The sequence below is a fragment of the Mirounga angustirostris genome, unplaced genomic scaffold, assembly GCF_029215605.1.
Source record: "Mirounga angustirostris isolate CCGP_5_RB_7025 unplaced genomic scaffold, mMirAng1.0.hap1 SCAF_5, whole genome shotgun sequence".
Taxonomy (NCBI): Eukaryota; Metazoa; Chordata; class Mammalia; order Carnivora; family Phocidae; genus Mirounga; species Mirounga angustirostris.
Genome location: NW_026991713.1, coordinates 125,066,748 through 125,086,101, shown reverse-complemented (window position 1 = coordinate 125,086,101; position 19,354 = coordinate 125,066,748). Strand labels below are relative to the sequence as shown.

At 35.7% G+C, this 19,354-nt stretch overlaps 1 protein-coding gene across 4 annotated transcripts in view; it reads right to left on the bottom strand.

Annotated features, from left to right (window-relative positions):
* The window catches only part of MINDY3 (MINDY lysine 48 deubiquitinase 3), an 85,787-nt gene that overhangs the window by 4,297 nt on the left and 62,136 nt on the right, over positions 1–19,354 (bottom strand). For 2 of the 4 annotated variants that reach the window (XM_045874353.2, XM_064592012.1), the window contains 3 exons: positions 19,001–19,073; positions 4,277–4,349; positions 2,101–2,188 (listed from right to left, as the gene is read on the bottom strand). In XM_045874353.2, coding sequence (XP_045730309.1) covers positions 2,101–2,188; positions 4,277–4,349; positions 19,001–19,073 — 234 coding nt within the window. Of the gene's footprint in view, positions 1–624; positions 1,784–1,966; positions 1,996–2,100; positions 2,189–4,276; positions 4,350–19,000; positions 19,074–19,354 lie in introns of those variants that run through there. The other 2 variants (XM_054507347.2, XM_045874354.3) reach the window with 2 other exon arrangements.

Below are 19,354 nucleotides of genomic sequence, written 5' to 3'. Positions count from 1 at the left end.
ATTGTATACATGAGTTGATGTAGAATTAGTCTCTTAGATAATTTGGCTGTTTATTTTCAGAGTACTTAGAAAGTAAACATGATACACAATTTATATTCTTTAGTTCCACTCATTAACAATTGGCAGAAAATGCTAAAATATCAACAGAAAGTAACTGTAACACAGTGGCCAGTACCTACCCTGGACTGCTGAATTAGCCACTGTCTAGCTGTATGACTTCAAGCTATTTTCTTACATTCTCTAATCCTCAATTTCCTCACTGACAAAATGGAGGGACTATAGTACCTAAATTATAAGGCACACAGTACCCCGGGCACAGTTATGAGCTTTAAAAAAATGGTAGTTGCTTCTGCTATTCTTATTATAAACAAATTGCCTTGAAATGCTTCTCTGTATTCCTCTGCAGCCCCCCTAACCTCCCTCTCCAATTTGCCTTTCCTCCAGGCAAAGAAATTGCTCTTCCCTAGCACCTACTTTAAGCATTTGTGGATTACTCAAGTTAGGTATTTTCCTGGCTGCCCTTCTGACCCCAGTTTTGCAACTTTACTTGATTAAATGTTTACTGAGTTTCACAAAATTGGTCTGTTAGGTACAAAGGAGTATAAAGATGACCTCAGTGGTGTGGGTGGTGGTCAGAAGAGATGCGCCACAGAAAGTTCAGAAGAGTGAGAGTAGGTGGGAGTGTGACCAGTCTTCCTCAGAAGCAGCAGGTCTCAAACTCTGGCACCTGGAGAAGGGACCTGAGGACTTGCATTTCTAATAAGCTTTTGGAGATTACACTTTGAAAGAACCAGGGGATTTAAATTACCTCAAGGAATACTACAATTAAAAATTTGATTTCTTGAACTACTAAGTTCTTAGAATATTTACAAATACTACTATGTAATAAATCACATCTGAAAAGAGTTGGTAACTATCCCACTTTGTTTATATTTCCCAAGCACTTTTCAAAATCTGCGCACAAATTTAGGGCAATAGTTTTTAATTTAATGCTATAAAGTTAATGCTATCATTTACTGAACATTAAGATATCTAAAACAGAGAGGATACCACAATCCAGTAGTCATTTTAATAATGTCAGAAAAGAGTATTTTTTTTTTCCATGAAGCATTTACCAAAATTTAAAGAAGTCTTGCTATCCTGTGATATACTGACTTTTTGAATTTCACCTCACTTTCTTTCCTCACATTAACCATAGCAGATCCAGATTCAGAAAATATGGGTTCTCTTTTAATTACCAAGACTGAATGTCAATAATGTCTACTCTGTTAAAGATAATTTAAACCTGAAACATCAAATTAACACTTATATCTTGACATTTTCCCTCCATCATTTTAAGCTTGGCAGTACATGTCCTTTATAAGGGAGGTGAAATAGAAACTGGCATTTCTATTGAAACAATGATCTTTAACATAAACCACAATGGTATCTGATGAAACGATCCCACTATATCTGGCCTAAATTTAGCATCTGGTTTAGCAGTAAAATCCTTCACTGAGATAGGAAACACGAAGAAAAGACAGGCGTAGGCTACAGAATGGGCTTTGTCAATGATGTAGTCATAACTCAGGAGTATTGAGACTAGCTCCTCTCAAGACCCAGTGGAAGACAAGTCCTAATATGAAATAGCACAGCTCCTCTCAAAGGGTCTTCTTTTACTCAACTAAAATGCTCCTGGAACTTAGGCGTTTCCCCAACATATGTACTCCTTTACCTTCTCTATTTATTTAAATGTATTTAAAAAGTTTCCAAAAGATACATACCATCTATGAATAACAGTGACCTGAGAGAAGGAAAATAGGGTGCAGGTGGATAAAGAGGCTCTTTCTCTTTTTACTCCACCTGTTTCTTAATGTGTATATAGTGGTGCATGTATACTCTTCCACTACCCCCTCCCCAGAAATTTTGTATTACTGTTTTGGAACACACATACCCTTCTACCCTCTCTGTATGGAAAAGTACTTACATCATAACTGTGCTTTCTTCGTCTTCTATCTGCATGTTAGACCATTTTACATGAATAGAAAAGAAATGCTGAAACAATCACAAAATGCTCATCCCAGTAGAACAAAACATTAACTATTTCTTCAACTATGTTACCTGATCAGGAAAAAATTCTTGAAGGAATGGACCCAATAATATGATCCCTAATCCTTCTGGATCTAATTTATTCTTCATGAGATTTATACTATGGGGAGGGAAAAAAAGAAAAAAAATCAGTGGATACCAAAGGAGAAAAAGCTTATTTTCCTTCTTTCATAAAGATTAAATAACTAGTACTATAACACATCTGACTGCCAAAAATCTTAAGAGCTGTTCTTTTTAGACCCTTAATGACAAATACACAGGAATGACATCTAATTCGCCAAAACTTGGTTATTTTTAAACCAGAGTGCTCTCTGTTACTATTTAGAATTTAAATGATGATGACGACTTTGGAACATGGTCCCTTATTAGGTAAAGTAATTTAAAAAGCTTGGCTTGTAAAGGCAGGCTTATAACCTCCCACAGGCCATTCTCTTTGCTTCATAGTATGCCTAAATTTAACAATCATATGAGGCATTTAACTTAAAAAAATGTTTAAGCTCAAAGAGAAGAAGAAACAGTATCAAAAGGCACATCAGATAATCAAAAACATCTCCCAAAAGACTTACTTTCAAGAACCAAATGTGAAGGAAGCTTAAAATTTAAGCTTAGACGATGTAACCTGGAGGGTAAAGGTGAAGAGGTAAAGAGAGCTGAGGTGTAGTGAAGGACAGTGAGCGGCATGGACTATAGTATTCCAGAAGCAGTCTCCAGTGAATGGTGCTTTGCTTAGCCCTTGCCATTTAGGTGGAGCCAAGGCTGGTGAAAGGGGTTATGTGTGACTAGGAGGGCAGAGTTGTAAAAATGAAAATGGTCTTTGCAGAAAATTTTCATTTTCCATGTTCTCTCCCCAATCCTACATCCCAGGGTAAATATACCTCGTTCTACAATGCAAAGGATATGACGGTTGAGTGGGTCTGAGTAAAGGCAGCAGGTTAGGACATGAAACAAACGAAGGCAAGGTCATATTTAATGTATTTAATTCATTAATCCTAAGGAGGTGCTGTTCGTTTATAGGCCATCACATATTTTAAATGTGAGTAGACCAAAATACAGAACGAAGAACTCCGTCCAGTCTAACTTAGTATACTAACTTTATAATTCAAGGTATGTTATGTATTCTGATGAAAAAAGGAAAATTAAGTAGATGATAGCTTGAGTTCAATTCTCTTTTGCAAATTACAGTCAATAAACAAGACGGCTTCTACTTGGAAATCCATTCAGAATAAATACATATTTCGTAAAATTGCAAATCATAATTACAATTATACCATTTATTGGACAAGTTCAATCTTCTGAATTGAGTTCCTCTTTAAGTTGGAAACAATTAATAATATCATAGCTCTAGGTAGCAAGAGACAAATTAACTCAGATGTGAGCAATTTGAAAATGTTTGTGTTTCATACTCTCAAAGAAAATACACCAAGCTATTTAAGAACAGTTATATATATCTAGTTCTAAAAACTGCGTATATTAATATGTTTGATGATGCTTTTGCTGAATCTTTTCCTGTGATGTTTTGTAAGCTCTAATTTGTTCATTGTCAGATAACTTTCAGACTGAAAATAAACTGCAGAAGGAGGAAAAGTTAGTATAGATCATAGGTGATCTTTAAATTTTCCTATTTGAGCAAAAGATGTATCCCCTTACTGAGAGATTCTCCTGGATAACAAAAAGCACAAATTTATGAAAGAAGTTATAGATGTATCAATGTACAAAATATAAAAGAATAAAGAGGACATGATATTAACATTTGGCAAGACTGAAAACTATATTCCATAACATACTGGGGTTGCTTACAAAGGTTTAGGTCAGTCAATTTAATGATATAGAATGTCCAGTGTCTTCAATCAAATGTCTTTAAGACCAAGTCAGAAGGTTGCTGGTCCTTTAAGCAGGGCGACTAGCAATACGGACATTATAGGTAATTGTCATTACTTTCAGATATGAACAAAATTTAAAAAAAATGGAAAAGGTTTTGTAGTGAGAAAAAACAATAGAAAAAGAGTTTGTTGAGTCTCTGCTATAAATACGGATTAGTTTGATTTCTTCCTAAATCTTTGCTTTATATAAAGAACTAAGCTGCCGATATGCAGGTTTAGATTTTTAAAAAAGGCCAAAATGTGTGTACTGTTTTAAATGTAATGGAATCCTTTTGAGTCAGTTAAATAATATTTCCTATTTAGCTTACTATTCAGGATCTGAAACAAGGTCCAATGCTTTCATCACATCTTCTAGAAGTGAATCAGGTATAAATCCATTATCTGGGGGAAAAAAAAATAGCATTAGCATCTTGAATAAGAGTTTGCTTCAAGAAATGCTATGAGAAAAATCAAGTGCCTATTATTACTCTCTTCTTTGAGTTTTCTTAGGCACAGAGGCAATGAGTTATTTTTCTAATAAAAAAAACTCCACATGACTTCTACCTGAGAATTCCAAGGAAACTTGAAAGTCAAATTACTCCTTTTTAAAGAGGCTTATAAATTTCAACGATAAAAGTGTTTTTCTATTTAAAGTTTTCATAATTATTTAGTAATTTTGTCTTTGAATAACAATGTGAACCTTTAAATTCCCTTTAAGAAATCCAATTAAAATAAGTCTTTACCAACAAATTCCTTTAGTTACAATGTTGGTTATAATGTCATTCTTTTTGAAAGAATGTTAATGATGTGCTGTTATTTAGATATCTGACAATACAGGACCAAGAGCTATCCCTGTAACAGACTTCATTTAAATAAAAGCCATAGATTTAGTGGGAAAAATTCAAAAGTTGAAATGCAGAACAGAATCAAATGGTTGATGAAGACTAGTTTATGGAAAAAACTCCTTTTCTTGGGCTTGCTGAGGAAATAGCATTGGGAAAGGGCCCAAACTTGGATGATGCAATAGCACATGACACACAAAGAAGGCGTGTAGGGTCATTTGAAATCACTGTTTGAACAAGCAAGTTCATTCCCTTAAATGTGCAATGTCTGAGTTTCTCTACCCATTTACTCATTCCTGGAGACTGTTTCAGCTTTAAATCAACTTTCTACACAATATCCTTTTCAGGAATTAGATAATTTAGAAACAAAGTCTTGTCATGGAGAACAAGATGTACAAAAGACCCGCTTCTATAATCATACTGCAGAATAAAATGTGGTTCTTTCAGGATGTGGCATGGACTCTACCAGAAAGGAAAGAAGTTATGATTTTACAGTCTTAAACCTCTTAAGCAGATGCTTAGCCATTTGAAGAAAAATGGGCCTTGACTAAAAGGCCAAGAATCATTTAGGATTTTTTTTTAAAGATTTTATTCATTTATTTGACAGAGCGCACAAGCAGTGGGAGTGGGAGAGGAAGCAGACTCCCCACTGAGCAGGGAGCCCGATGCAGGACTCAATCCCAGAACCCTGAGATCATGACCTGAGCCGAAGGCAGAAGCTTAACCGACTGAGCCACCTAGGTCCCCCTCATTTAGGATAGCCCCTCATTTAGGATAATTAAACATGTATAATTTTTAAAAGTGAAGGTTTAAATCCAAATTTTCAAGTTACCAGTAATTTGAGGCATAGAGAGTAAGTAAAGAACTTGTCAGAAGGTACATGTGAAAATATTCAAGCTTTGTAAGCTTAAATTTGCTCAGGTTAGAAGGTAGAAAACTCATTTGTTTAGCTAAGTCACAGCTAAAACCTCAGCATTCAAAATGTAAAACAGGCTTTATTTGGCCACTAGTTGACCAGAACAATTCTCCGCATAGGTTTCCTTGTTTTTTGGGCTATCGTGTATATCCACCTGATAAACAGTCTGTATTACAATGTTCCTCAGGAGCCCTGAATGGTGGGAGGTCTTATCTCTTCTTAACATAAATTAGAGACTCAGCTCCCACCCAGATAAGGAGCTAACTAGCACTATAGAGAGGCAAACAACAACTAGGAAAACAACCTTCTTCACTCAAACACGATTAACCTCAAACATAGATATTCCAACATATTTTTAAGATACCTATGAGTATCTTAAGGACAGACATTCTAGAGAACAACAGTAACTACCAACTCAGTGATTCTACATTTAGTGCATACAGTATTTTAAAGCTAGACTATAATGTAATTTTCATAATATACCAAAGACTTTTACTATACCTCCAATTAGAAGAGGCGATTTGGAAAACTCCTTACCAAAAAACCTTTATAGTGATGTTACTTTATTCTTGAATTCATACCAAATAAAGTATCAGACAAATTCTTTAGAAAAAGAAATCCTTAAGTCTGAAAGCAGATGAAGCTTAGGACATCTAGTATTTAGGCAATGAATGCCTGAGAGATGAGTAAAGTAGAGATGCAATGATAAGCCCTTGGTACCAAGAGCAGAGGAAATACCAGTGAGGACCATTTGCTGACCAGTTACCCAGACCTCATCAGCACTCTACAGCTTGAATGCATAGGTAACTTAACCAGATGAGCATAAAATGGACTTCCACAGGCTTTAAGGCTCAGAACAATGAGGAACAGGAGGTGGAGAGAGGACAAGAGGGTGCACCAGTTGTGATCTTAAGCAGTTAAATTGTTTTAAAACACTTGAAAAGGGGAAAAGCGGGCGCCTGGGTGGCTCAGTTGGTTAAGCGACTGCCTTCGGCTCAGGTCATGATCCTGGAGTCCCGGGATCGAGTCCCGCATTGGGCTCCCTGCTCGGTGGGAGTCTGCTTCTCCCTCTCCCACTCCTCGTTTGTGTTCCCTCTCTTGCTGTGTCTTTCTCTGTCAAATAAATAAATAAAATCTTTAAAAAAAAATAAAAAAGGGGGAAAAGCTGTGTGTTTAAAAATTAGAAGCTTTAACTGTAAATTAGCTTTGCAGTTAAGTGAGTCATTTCCTGATCAGCTCACCATTTACACTGAATCCTGATTTCTGTTCTGAAAGCCAAGGGAATAAAAGGGAGAGCCTGGCAAGTGCTGTCACTGGTTAAACTGCTGCAGGAGGAAAGCAAATCCCAGGAATTAACAGAGAAGGCAGGAGACTTGTGAGGGGATGGGGTAGAACACAGCAGCACTTAGGACTGTTAACATTTTCAAACCACTGTAGGTGTGAGAGTCAAGTTTCTTGGGAATAGAAAATAAAATTGAGATCTAAAGGTAATTTAATGCCATTTGTTTTAGTCAAATAGTAAATTCCTTTTTACTAAACACTATATTATACTTTACCTAATCCTATTAAAAATTTAATAACGTATAGCTGCAATTTAATATAACCTATAGAAAAAAGTATGCAACTTTTGTCCCTAGGCGAAATTAAGACATTTTCATTTTCAGTGTTCCTTGGCCTCTTTGCCTTAGTATTACTACTGGTTTGCTCATCTGGCTCCCCAGTAGATGTGAGTTCCTGCCAAGCAGAGGTTGCTTGTCACAACAGCTGCTCAACAACTCTTGTTATATTTAATTATTCAAGCTAATCCTAACTTAAAGTTTCAACAAAGTACTCTGTTCAGGCACCATGGTTCATCCAAAAATGCTTTGTAAACATATGAAAAATCAGAAAGAAAGGAGTAGTTAATTTATGGCTTGTCTTGCAGAACCACCTGTATTATGTGATAGGAAAGATACAAAACAAAACATGGTGGCGGGACACAGAGAAACCTACACCAAACAGCGCTGACCTTGCTACAGCAAGGTGAGGATGGGGGGCGGGGGGGAGGGGAGTAGCAAGGGAACAGAGAAGAAAATGGTATCATTTAAGAGGAATAGAGAGGACTGAATTGAACAAAAGGCAATTTCTAAAGAATGTCTAAGGGCTGATGAATAGTAAACAGTCACTGTATCTCATCAACCTAAAGAAATAGCATTTAAGGGGCTCTTTTTAAATCCAAATACATATCCCTTGCCCAAACTGGGCTGCTTCCTGAAATGTAATTATACCAGGGGGGAGGGCTGAGGGAGAATAATAAGAGAAAACAGAACAAATCCCATTGTGTGTAATACACAAACCTGTGTCTATCATTTCAAATACCATCTATGTAGAATTCAGTGCTTTGAAGAAGACTAAGCTCTGTGCCACCTGTTTTTTTTTTTAAACAACGACATGGTCAATTTATTGAGTACTTGAATAATCCATGTGAAGTAGGTATTAAGTCCATTTTAGGGAGGAGAAAACTGAGGTTAGGAACGTGTCCAACATCACACAGCTGAGTAACAGAGGTGGGATTTGAATCCAGGCTGTCGGATACCAACAGAAGTGTTCTTAGCAGTTTAGGAAGCCGTTTGACTTTTAATTTTGAATTGTAGCTGATATTTAGTGTATGTATATGTGTGTGTGTGTGTATACACACACACACACGGACTCAATTGTATGTTACAAATGTTCACTGTGAGAAGCATATTACAGTATTGACTGTATTCCCTGTGCTGTACTTCTCATCCTTGTGGCTTCAATTTTGGAATTGAAGTTTGTACCTCATGATCCCCTTCACCCATTTTGCCCCCCCCCCGCAACCTCCTCTCATTTGGCCACCATCGATTTGAGTCCGTTTCTCTTGTCACCATTGTTGTTGTACTGCTGGCTTGTTCCTTGGTTTTTTAGATTCTACATCTAAGTAAAATCATATGGTATTGTTCTTTCTCTGTCTGGCTTATTTCACTTAGCCTTATACCCTTTAGGTCCGTCGATGTTGTTGTGAACGACAAGATTTCATTCTTTTTTATGGCTGAGTAACATTCCTGTGTATATACCACATTTTTATCCATTCTTCTATAGACACTTGGGTTGCCTCCATAGCTTGACTATTATAAATAATGCTGCAGTAAACACAGGGGTGTCTCTGTCTTTTCAAATCAATGTTTTCCTTATCTTCTGGTAAATATCCAGAAGTGGAATTACTGTATCATGTAGTACTTGTATTTTTAGTTTTTTGAGGAAACTCCATACTGCTGTCCATAATGCACCAGCCTGCATTCCACCCCCCCTGCATGAGGGTCCCTTTTTTTCGATATCCTTGTCAACACTTAATTTGTGTTTTTGATACCAGATAATTCTGACTGATGTGAGGTGATACCATGATTTTGATTTGCATTTCCACTAATGTGATGTTGAGCATCTTTTCATCTGTCTGTTGGCCATCTGTAGGTCTTTTTTGGGAAAATGTGTATGGCGGGGATGTGTTTTTTTGGTGTTGAACTGTATGAGTTCTTTATATATTTTGGATACTACTCCCTTATCAGATATATCATTTGCAAATACCTTCTCTCATTCAGTGCTTGCCTTTTTGTTTTGCTGGTTTCCTTTGCTGTGCAAAAACTTTTTAGTTTGATGTAGTGCCAATAGTTTATTTTTTTTGTTTCCCTTGAGGAGACAGATCCAGGAAAATAGTGCTAAGTTTGATATCCAAACTACTGCCAATTTGGGTTTTTTGGGGGTTCATTTTTAGGAGTTTATGGTTTCAGGTCTCATATTTAAGTCTTTAATCCAGTTTGAGTTTATTTTTGTGTAGGGTTTAAGAAAGTGGTCGTTTTTCCAGCCCCATTTATTTTAGAGATTGTCTTTTCCTTATTGTATATTCCTGCCTCCTTTGTCATAGATTAACTGACCACATAAGCATGGGTTTATTTCTGGGGTCTCTATCCTGTTTCATTGATCTGTATGCCACACCATACCGTTTTGATTATTATAGCTTTGTATTATATCTTGAAATCGTGATACTTCCAACTTTGTTCATCTTTCTCAAGCTTGCTATGGCTTTTGTGGCTCAACATGCAATTTAGGATTTTTTGTTCAAGTTCTGTGAATAGGGATTTCACTGAATCTGTAGATTGCTTGGGGTGATATCAATAATTTTAACAATATTCTTCCAATTCAAGAGCCTGGTCTATCTTTCCATTTGTGTTTTCTTAAATTTCTTTTATCAATGTCAATGTCTTGCAATTTTCAGAGTACAGGTCTTTTGCCTCCTTGGTTAGATTTATTACTAGGTATTTTATTCTGTTTGATAGAGTTGTAAATGGCATGGTTTCCTTCCTTTCCCTTCTTATTAATTATTTCTGTATATTGATTTTGTATCCTACAACCTTCCTGAGGCAGAGTCCTTGTGATTTTTATATATAGTTGTTATGTCATCTGAAAATAGTTTTACTTCTTCCTTACCCATCTGGATGCCTTTTATATCTTGTCTGATTGCTGCACCTTCCACTACTATGCTGAATAAAAGCGGTGAGAGTGGGCATCCTTGTCTTGTTCCTGATCTGTATTCTGCCTACAAGAAACTCCATACCTAAGGACACATACAGACTGAAAGTGAAGGGATGGGAAAAGGTATTTCATACAAATGAAGTTTAAAAAAAAAAAGCAAGATAGCAATACTTATACCAGACAAAATATAGACTTTAAAACAAAGGCAGCAACAAGACAAAGAAGGTCATTACATAATGATCAAGGGATCCTTCCAACAGAAGACATGGGAATTGTAAATATCTAATTATATAAAGCAAAAATTAACAGACCTCAAGGGAGACAATGAGAGTACTACAGTAATAGGAGGAGACTTTAACACCCCACTTACATCAGAATATTATTCTTTTATCCAGTCAGCCTATAGCCTTTCATTGGAGCATTTAGTCCATTTACATTTAACGTTAATTTTTATAGTTATGTATGTATTGCCATTGTGCTGTGGTTTTCTTTAGTGTTTGAATTGCTTTCTCTTTGTGTATCTTTTGGTTATCATGGGGTTCATATACAGCATGCTGTGTGTGTCTATATTAAGTTCAAACACATTCTAAAAGCATTAAATATTTATTATTCCCTAGTCCACATTTTATGTATACAATGTCCTGTTTACATATTTTTTTGCATCTTGACTAATTTTTGTACATGTAATTGATTTCACTGCTTTTGTGTTTTAACCTCCATATTGACTTTATACATAATCTACTACCTTTACTATAATGTTTGCATTTACTAGTGAAACTTTTTCTTTTCATAATTAATTTTCTTCTAGTTGTGGCCTTTTAAAGGAGTTCCTCGAACCTTTCTTGTAAGGCTGGTTTACTGGTGAGACCCTCCTTTAACTGGTTGCTGTGCTTTGATATTCTTGGCTCTAAGTTTTTTTTTTTTCCTTTCAGCACTTGAACATATTAAGCCACTGACTTCTGGCCTGCAAAGTTTCTGCTGAAAAAATTAGCTGATAGCCTTATAGGGTTTCCCTTGTGAAAACTGAAAAGATCTTCTTCACCAAAACATGTTACTGTAATCAAGCTCTCAAAAATCAAAGACTGAGAACTTTGAAAGCAGCAACAGAAGGAATCTCAATAAGGCCAGGAGAGCACGTGCTCAAAAGAAAAACCTGTCAACAAGAATACTTTACTTGTCCTTCCTTTCTGAATTACAATTTTACTGGGAAAGCTAAGGGAATTTATCACCGTGTACCCACCTTATAAGAAATACTAGGGTTTTTAAGGCTGAAATGACACTAAATTAGTAACATGAAAATGTAAGTATAAAAGTCAATAATAAAGGTGACTATACAGTCAAATTCAAAATCCTCTATTGGAAGTGTAACAGAAGACTGTTTATGTCAAACACGTCAAGGAACTAGAAAGAAATGAAGTCCCACATTAATGGAAGGAGAAAAAAGGAACAAGAATCGGAGTGGAAATAAATGAAATAGAAAAACTAAGAGCTGTTTTTTTGAATTTAGATGCACCAAGAAAATAAGACACGATTCAAAGAAAATCAGAATCAAAGACACAACACCTGATACCACGATCACAGAAAATACAAATGATCAGAGGAGACTATCAACAATTATATACTAAATAATGGGACAACTAGACAAGAAGAAACAGATAAATTCTTAGAAACCTACAACAGACTAACTGTGAGTAAGGAAATTGAATCAGTAATCAAAAAACCTGTCAAAAGTCCAGGATCTGGTGGCTTCACTGATGAATTCTAAATGTTAAAAGAATACATACCAATTCTTCTCAAACTCTTCCAAAAAGAGAAGAGGCAGGAATATTCCCAAACTAGACAAAAAATGGCACAAGAAAGGAAAATTGCAGGCCAAGATCCCTGATAAATACAGATGCAAAAATCTTCAACAAAGTATTAGCAAATCAAATTCAACAATACGCTAAAGGTATGATACACCACGATCAAGTGGGATGCCAGGATGGTTTAACATCCACAGCTCAATCAATATAATATACCATGTTAACAGAATGAAGGATAAAAAAATCTTCTCAACAGATGGAGAAAAAGCTTTTGACAAAATTGAACATCCATTCACAATTCAAACTCTCAACATAGCAGATATTTATAAAGGGAACTACCTCGACACAATAAAAGGCCATGTTTAACAAACCTACAGCTACTATCACACTCAATAGTGAAAAGCTGAAACCTTTTCCTCTAAGGTAAGGAACAAAGGTGTCTACCCTCACCATTTTTAGTCAACATAGTATTAGAAGTCCTAGCCAAGCAATTAGGCAAGAAAAGGCATCCAAATTGGTAAGGATGAAGTAAAACTGTCACTATGTGCAGAGTACTAAAAAATGGTTTAACAAATTCAGTGAGGTTGCAGAATACAAAAACCTGTTGCATTTCTATACACTAATAAAAATAATCCCATTACTATTGCATTAAAAGAAATAGGAATTTAATAAGTTAAAGAGCTATAATACATTAAAGAAAGAAAGATACAAATCTGTGCTTATGGATTGGAAGGATTAATACTGTTAAAATGTCCATAGCAAGCTACAGATTCAATGCAATCCCTATCAAAATACCAACGGCATATTTCACAGAACTACAATAAACAATTCTAAAATTTGTATGGAACCACAAAGACCCCAAATACCCAAAGAAATCTTGAGAAAGAAGAACAAAGCTGGAGGCATCACACTTCCTGATAGCAAAGTACATTACAAAGTTACAGTAATCAAGAGTATGATACTAGCATAAAAATAGACACATAATGGCAGAGAATAGAGATGTAAACCCACAAATGGCCAATTCATAACAAAGGAACACACAAAAGGAAAGGACAGTCTGTCTCTTCTATGAATGGCATTAGGAAATTTGGGAGAGCTACATGCAAAAGAATGAAACTGGACCACTGTCTTATACCATACATAAAAATTCAGTATCAGAAAACATGCAACTCCTATTAGAAAACATAGATGGAAAGCTCTAGGACATGGCTTAGCTATGACTTCCTACCAAATGGAAGAAAATATTTGCAAATGATATATCTGATATGGGGTCGATATCTAAAATACATAAACTCATACAACTCAACAGCAGAATACCTGAACAATCTGATTAAAATATGGGTAGAGGATCTGGATGGACATTTCTCTGAAACAGATACACAGATGGCCAACAGGTATATGAAGAGGTACTCAACATCACTCGTCATCAGGTAAATGCAAATCAAAACTACAATGCATTATTACCTTACACTTGTTGAATGGCTATTATCAAAAAGACAAGAAATAAGTGTTGGCAAGGATGTAGAGAAAAGGGAACATTGGTGCACTGTTGGTGCAGCCACTCTGGAAAGTAGTATGGAAGTGCCTTAAAAAATTAAAAACCTAGGGGCACCTGGGTGGCTCTGTCGTTGGGTGTCTGCCTTCGGCTCGTGGTCCCGGAGTCCTGGGATCGAGCCCCACATCGGGCTCCCTGCTCAGTGGGGGGGCCTGCTTCTCCCTCTCTCACTCCCCCTGCTTGTGTTCCTTCTCTCGCTGTGTCTCTCTCTATCAAATGAATAAAATCTTTGGAAAAAAAAAAAAATTAAAAACCTAACTCCAAAAGGTATGTGCACCTCCATGTTCACTGCAGCATTATTTATAATAGCCGAGATATGGAAGCTAAGTGTCCATCAATGGATGAGTGGGAAAAAAAAATATTCTATTGTGAGTGCGCATATATATATATATATATCACTCATCAATAAAAAAGGAAATCTTGCCATTTTCTACAACATCATGGAAGGCGAGGGTATTAGGCTAAGTGAAATACATCAAAGAAAGACAAATGCTATGTGATCTCTGTTACATAGGGAATCTAAAAACAAAAGTTGGCTCACAGATAAAGAGAACAGACTTATTGCTTTGGGGCAGGATTGGTGGTAGGGGATAGAGAATGTAAAGGTTGAAGGGTGTCAAACGTGTAGGCTTCAAGTTACAAAATAAAGGGATGTAATGTACAGCAGGGTGATTACAGGTAATATTGTACTGCATATTTGAAAGATGCTCAAAGAATAGACTTTAAAATGTCTCACCACAAGAAAAAAACCTTTGTGAGCATTTCACAATATACACAGTCATTATGTTGTGCAGCTGAAATAGTCTTACGTCAATTATACCTCAATGAACAAACAAAACAAAACGTTCACACCCTGTAATGGTGTGTAAATCACTTTGAACTCTAGCATATAGGTTAAGAGGCAAAAGTGTTAAAAGTAATTATGGCTACAATACGTTAATGAATACACAGTATAAAGAGATGTATACTGGGACATCAAAATAAATTATGAGTACGGCACATAAATGGGCAGAACTTTGTGATGTAACTGAAGTTAAACTGTTACCAGCTTAAAATGGATGGCTGTAAGACATACGATGAAAGCCTCACGGTAATCACAGAGCAAACACCTGTAATAAATGAAGAATCAAAGCATACTGCTATAAAATCAAGTCACAAGACAGCAAGAGAAGAAAGGAACTACAAAACTGTAGTCAGAAAGCAATTAAGAAAATAGCAATAATAAGTCCTTACCTATCAATAAATTCTCCAATGAAAAGAGTAGCTACATGGATTAAAAAAAAAACAAAACCCAACTATATGCTGCCTACAAAAACTCTCAGAGGGATCAAAAAAAGATTTTCCATGCAAATGGAAACCAAAGAGAACAGGGCTAACTATACTTATATCAGATAAAATACTTTAAGTTAAAAACCATTACAGGAGAAAAGGTCACAATATAATGATAAAGGGATCAATTCATCAGGAGGATATAACAATTGTAAACCTTTATGTACCATATTTTGGAGCACCTCAATTTAGTAAACACTCCTTAACACGGGGGAGAATTTTAGACAGCAATGAAATAAAAGTGGGGTATTGAATTCCTCTACTATTAACAATGATGATCGATGCAGAAAATCAGTAAGGGAACAGTGGACTTAAATGACACTTTAGACATATACAGAAGATTCTATTCAACAGCAGTAGAATGCATATTCTTCTTAAGTGCACATGGAACATCCTGGATAGATCACATGATAGATCACAAAAAATGTCTTAGCAAATTTAGGAAGATTGAGATCATACCAAATATCTTTTCTGACCAGCAAGGTATGAAATTAGAAATCAGTAACAAAGCTGGAAAATTCACAAAGTCATGGAGATTCAACAACATGCTCCTGAACAACCAATGCGTCGAAGAAGAACTCAAATGGAAAATCAAGAAATATTGTCAAATGAAAATGGAAGCACAACATATCAAGACCTATGAGATGCTGCAAAAGCAGTTTTAAGAGAAGTTTAAGAAAGACCTCAACTTCACATTACACCTCAAAAAACTAGAAAACAAAGACAAACTAAGTCCACAGTTAGCAGAAAGAAGGAAATACCAAAGATCAGAATGGAAATAAATGAAAGAGAGACCAGGAAACCAATAGAAAAGATGAGACTAAGAGCTTGGTTTGGAAAAAACAGACAAGCCTCTAGCTATATACACCAAGAAAGAGAGGGCTCAAAATCAGAAACGAAAGAGGAAACGTTACAACTTGATGCCAGAGAAAGTATCAGAAGAGACTATTATGAACAATCATGCACCAACAAACTAGACCACCTAGAATAAATGAATTTCTAGAAATATATAACCTACCAAGACAGAATCATGAAGACACACAAAATCTGAACAGATCACTAACAAAAAGGAGATTGACAAAGTAATCCAAAACCTTTTAACAAACAAAAGCCCAGGAACAGATGGTTTCACTGGTGAATCTACCAAACACTTAAAGAATTAATGCCAGTTCCTCTCAAAGTGTACCAAAAAAACTGAAGATGAGGGTATACTCCTCAACTATTTTATGAGGCCGGTATTATCCTGATACCAAAGCCAGACACTTCAAGGACACTTCAAGAAAAGAAAACTATAGGTTAATATCCCTGATGAATGCAGATGCAAAAATTATCAATAAAATATTAGTAAACCAAACCCAACAGCACATTAAAAAGATCATACATGATGATCAAGTGGGATTTATTCCAGGGATGCAAGGATGGTTTGACATACAGAAATCAATAAATGTGGTACATGTCACATTAATAAAATTAAAATATGATCATCTCAATATGCAGAAAAAGCATTTGGCATAATGGAAATCCTTTCATGAGAAAAACGCTCAAAAAATTTCTTATAGAGGTTATGTTCCTTAGTGTAATAAGGGGCACAGATGACAAACCTTCAGGTAATATCATACTCAATGATGAAAAAAAGTCCTTGCCAGGGCAATTGGGTAAGAAAAAGAAAGAAAAGGCATTCATACAGATGACATGATCTTATAAAACTCTAGAGACTCCCTTAAACCACTGTTAGAACTAATAAATGGTTTCATTTTATATGCAGGATACAAAATCAACGTACTGATACCAGTTGCATTTTTATACACGAACGGACTAGCTGAAAGAGAAAGTAAAGCAATCCCATTTACAATAGCTTTGGAACAATGAAATATTTAGGAATAAGTTTAACCATGGAGATGTAAGACATATACACCAAAAATGAAGACACTGATGAGAGATCAAAGATGATACATAATGGAAAGGTATCCTGTATACTTGGATTGGAAGAATACTGTGAAAATGTCCATAGTACCCAAAGCGATCTACAGAGTCAATGCAATCCCTATCAACATTCCAAAGAAATTTGTCACAGATAGAAAAAATTTGTTTGGAATCACAGAAGACTGCATAGCCAAAGCAATCCTGAGAAAGAGAAATAAAGCCAAAGGTGTCATACTACCTGGTTTTCAACCTGTATTACACAGCTATAATAATCAAAAGAGTATGGTTCTGGCATAAAAACAGGCACATAGACCAGTTCAGCAGAGTAGAGAGCCCAGGTTTAACCCCATTCATATATGGTCAACTAATTTTTGACAGGGATGCCACAAACACACACTGAGGAAAGGATTGTCTCTTCAATAAATGGTGCTGGGAAAACTCGGTATCTCCATGAGATGGCTATGAAATGGAACGAAACTGGACCCCTTATATGACTCACAAAAATTAACTTGAAATGGATCAGAGACTTAAATGTAAGACCTGAAACTGTAAAACTCCTCTAAGAAAACATAGGAAAAAAAACCCTCATCATTGGTCTTGGCAGTGATTTCTAGGATAAGACATCAAAACACAAGCAAAAAACCCCTAAAATAAACAAGTGGGGTCACATTAAAGAGCCTCTGCACAGCAAAGGAAACAACAAATTGAAAAGACAACCTACAGAATGGAAGAAAATCTTCCCAAAGCCTCTATCTGATAATGTGTTTGGGGCGTTAACCCCTTAAGAATTCACAGAATTCACTAGCAAAAAATAAAATAATCCAATTAAAAAAGAACAATGGGTCTGAAGAGACATTTTTCTAAAGACAACAAATAGCCCATAGACATATGAAAAGATACTCTATATCACTAATCATCAAGGAAGTGCAAATCAAAACTACAATGAGGCATCACCTCACACCTGTTAGGATGGCTTTTATCCAAAGAGGTAAATGTTGATGCATATGTGGAGAAAAGAGCACCAGTATATACTGCTAGAGAAAATATGAAATGGTACACCTACTAAAGAAAACATATAAAAAAAATTACTCAAAAAATAATTGAAAACAGAACTACCATACGATGTAGCAATCCTAGTGGTAGGTATTATCTGATGGTACTGAAATCAATAGTTTGAAGAGCTATCTGCACTACCCCAGTCACTACAGCATTATTCACAACAGCCAAGATGTGAAAACAACCTACCTGTCCACCAGGGGATGAATGGATAAAGAAGATGTGGTTTATATACCTATATATACAATGGAATATTGATTAGCCATGATAATGAAGGAACTCCTACCTTCTGAAAAAACATGGATGGACCTCAAGGGCATTACGCTAAGTGAAATAAGTCAGACAAATAAAAAGAAATACTGCACAATGTCACTTGTATGTGGAATCTAAGAAGGCTGAATTTGTAAAAAAAAGAGAAGAATGATGGTTACCGGGGGCTGGGGAGGTAGGTTAGTGAGGGAGGTGTTTTAAGATGTTCCTTGCAACTAGTAGATAAATAAGTTCTGGAGAGCTAATGCACAGCATAGTTATTATAGTATAACATATTGTGCTATAAATAAACTTCAAAGTTGCTAAGAGACTAGATCTTGTCACCACAGAAAAATGGTAACTATGTGACATGACAGAGGTGTTAGCTAATGCTACCGTAATTACCATTCTGTAATATATAAATTATCAAAGCAACACTTTGTATACCCACAATTTACAGAATATTTGTCTATTTCAATTTTAAAAAGTATTCTGGAAGACTTATTTAATATTAATTTGAATAACAGAATAAAGGAATACCTTTTCAAAAAGCTTGTTTAGAAGGTGATATTTTCCTGTTTAACGCAGACTTTCAGAAGTCAAGATGCAAGTAATCATAACTGTTACCCCAAGAAACCTGCAAACCTTACACCATGTGAGAATTTGACAATCATTAAGCATCCTTATTTGTTCCCATTTTTACGTTTCCAATTTAAAATTTTCAAGAAATGCAACCTACATTTTATTCAATAATCCAAAAATACTTTTGAATAAAACTCAGGTATCAATCCATTTCAAACATATAAAGATATAAAACACCGAGTCAATGATAATAAAAGAAAATCTTTTACCTTCTGGATCATAGGTTTGAAAAACTCTCCTGGCTTGTTCTGAAGGAGCCTCGGGAGCAACTAAAGCCATGTCCTGAAAAGAAAAAAAGCCTGCTATCAACCAGCCACAATAATATCACGGCCTTAAAAATAAACAGAACAAATATGAGGCTAGGGTGAGGAAATTAGGAAATCGAGAGTCAGAAGATTTTGAGTGATATTTCTATCAGATGTGTGTGACTAGGTAAGTCACAAACTCTCTGGGCCTTAATTGGACATTTGAAAAATGGGAATAATAGTGCAACCACAGGCAATTATTGTGAGCATGATACTGAAGCTTTATATAAAAACATGTGGAAAATCTAGTATTAAATA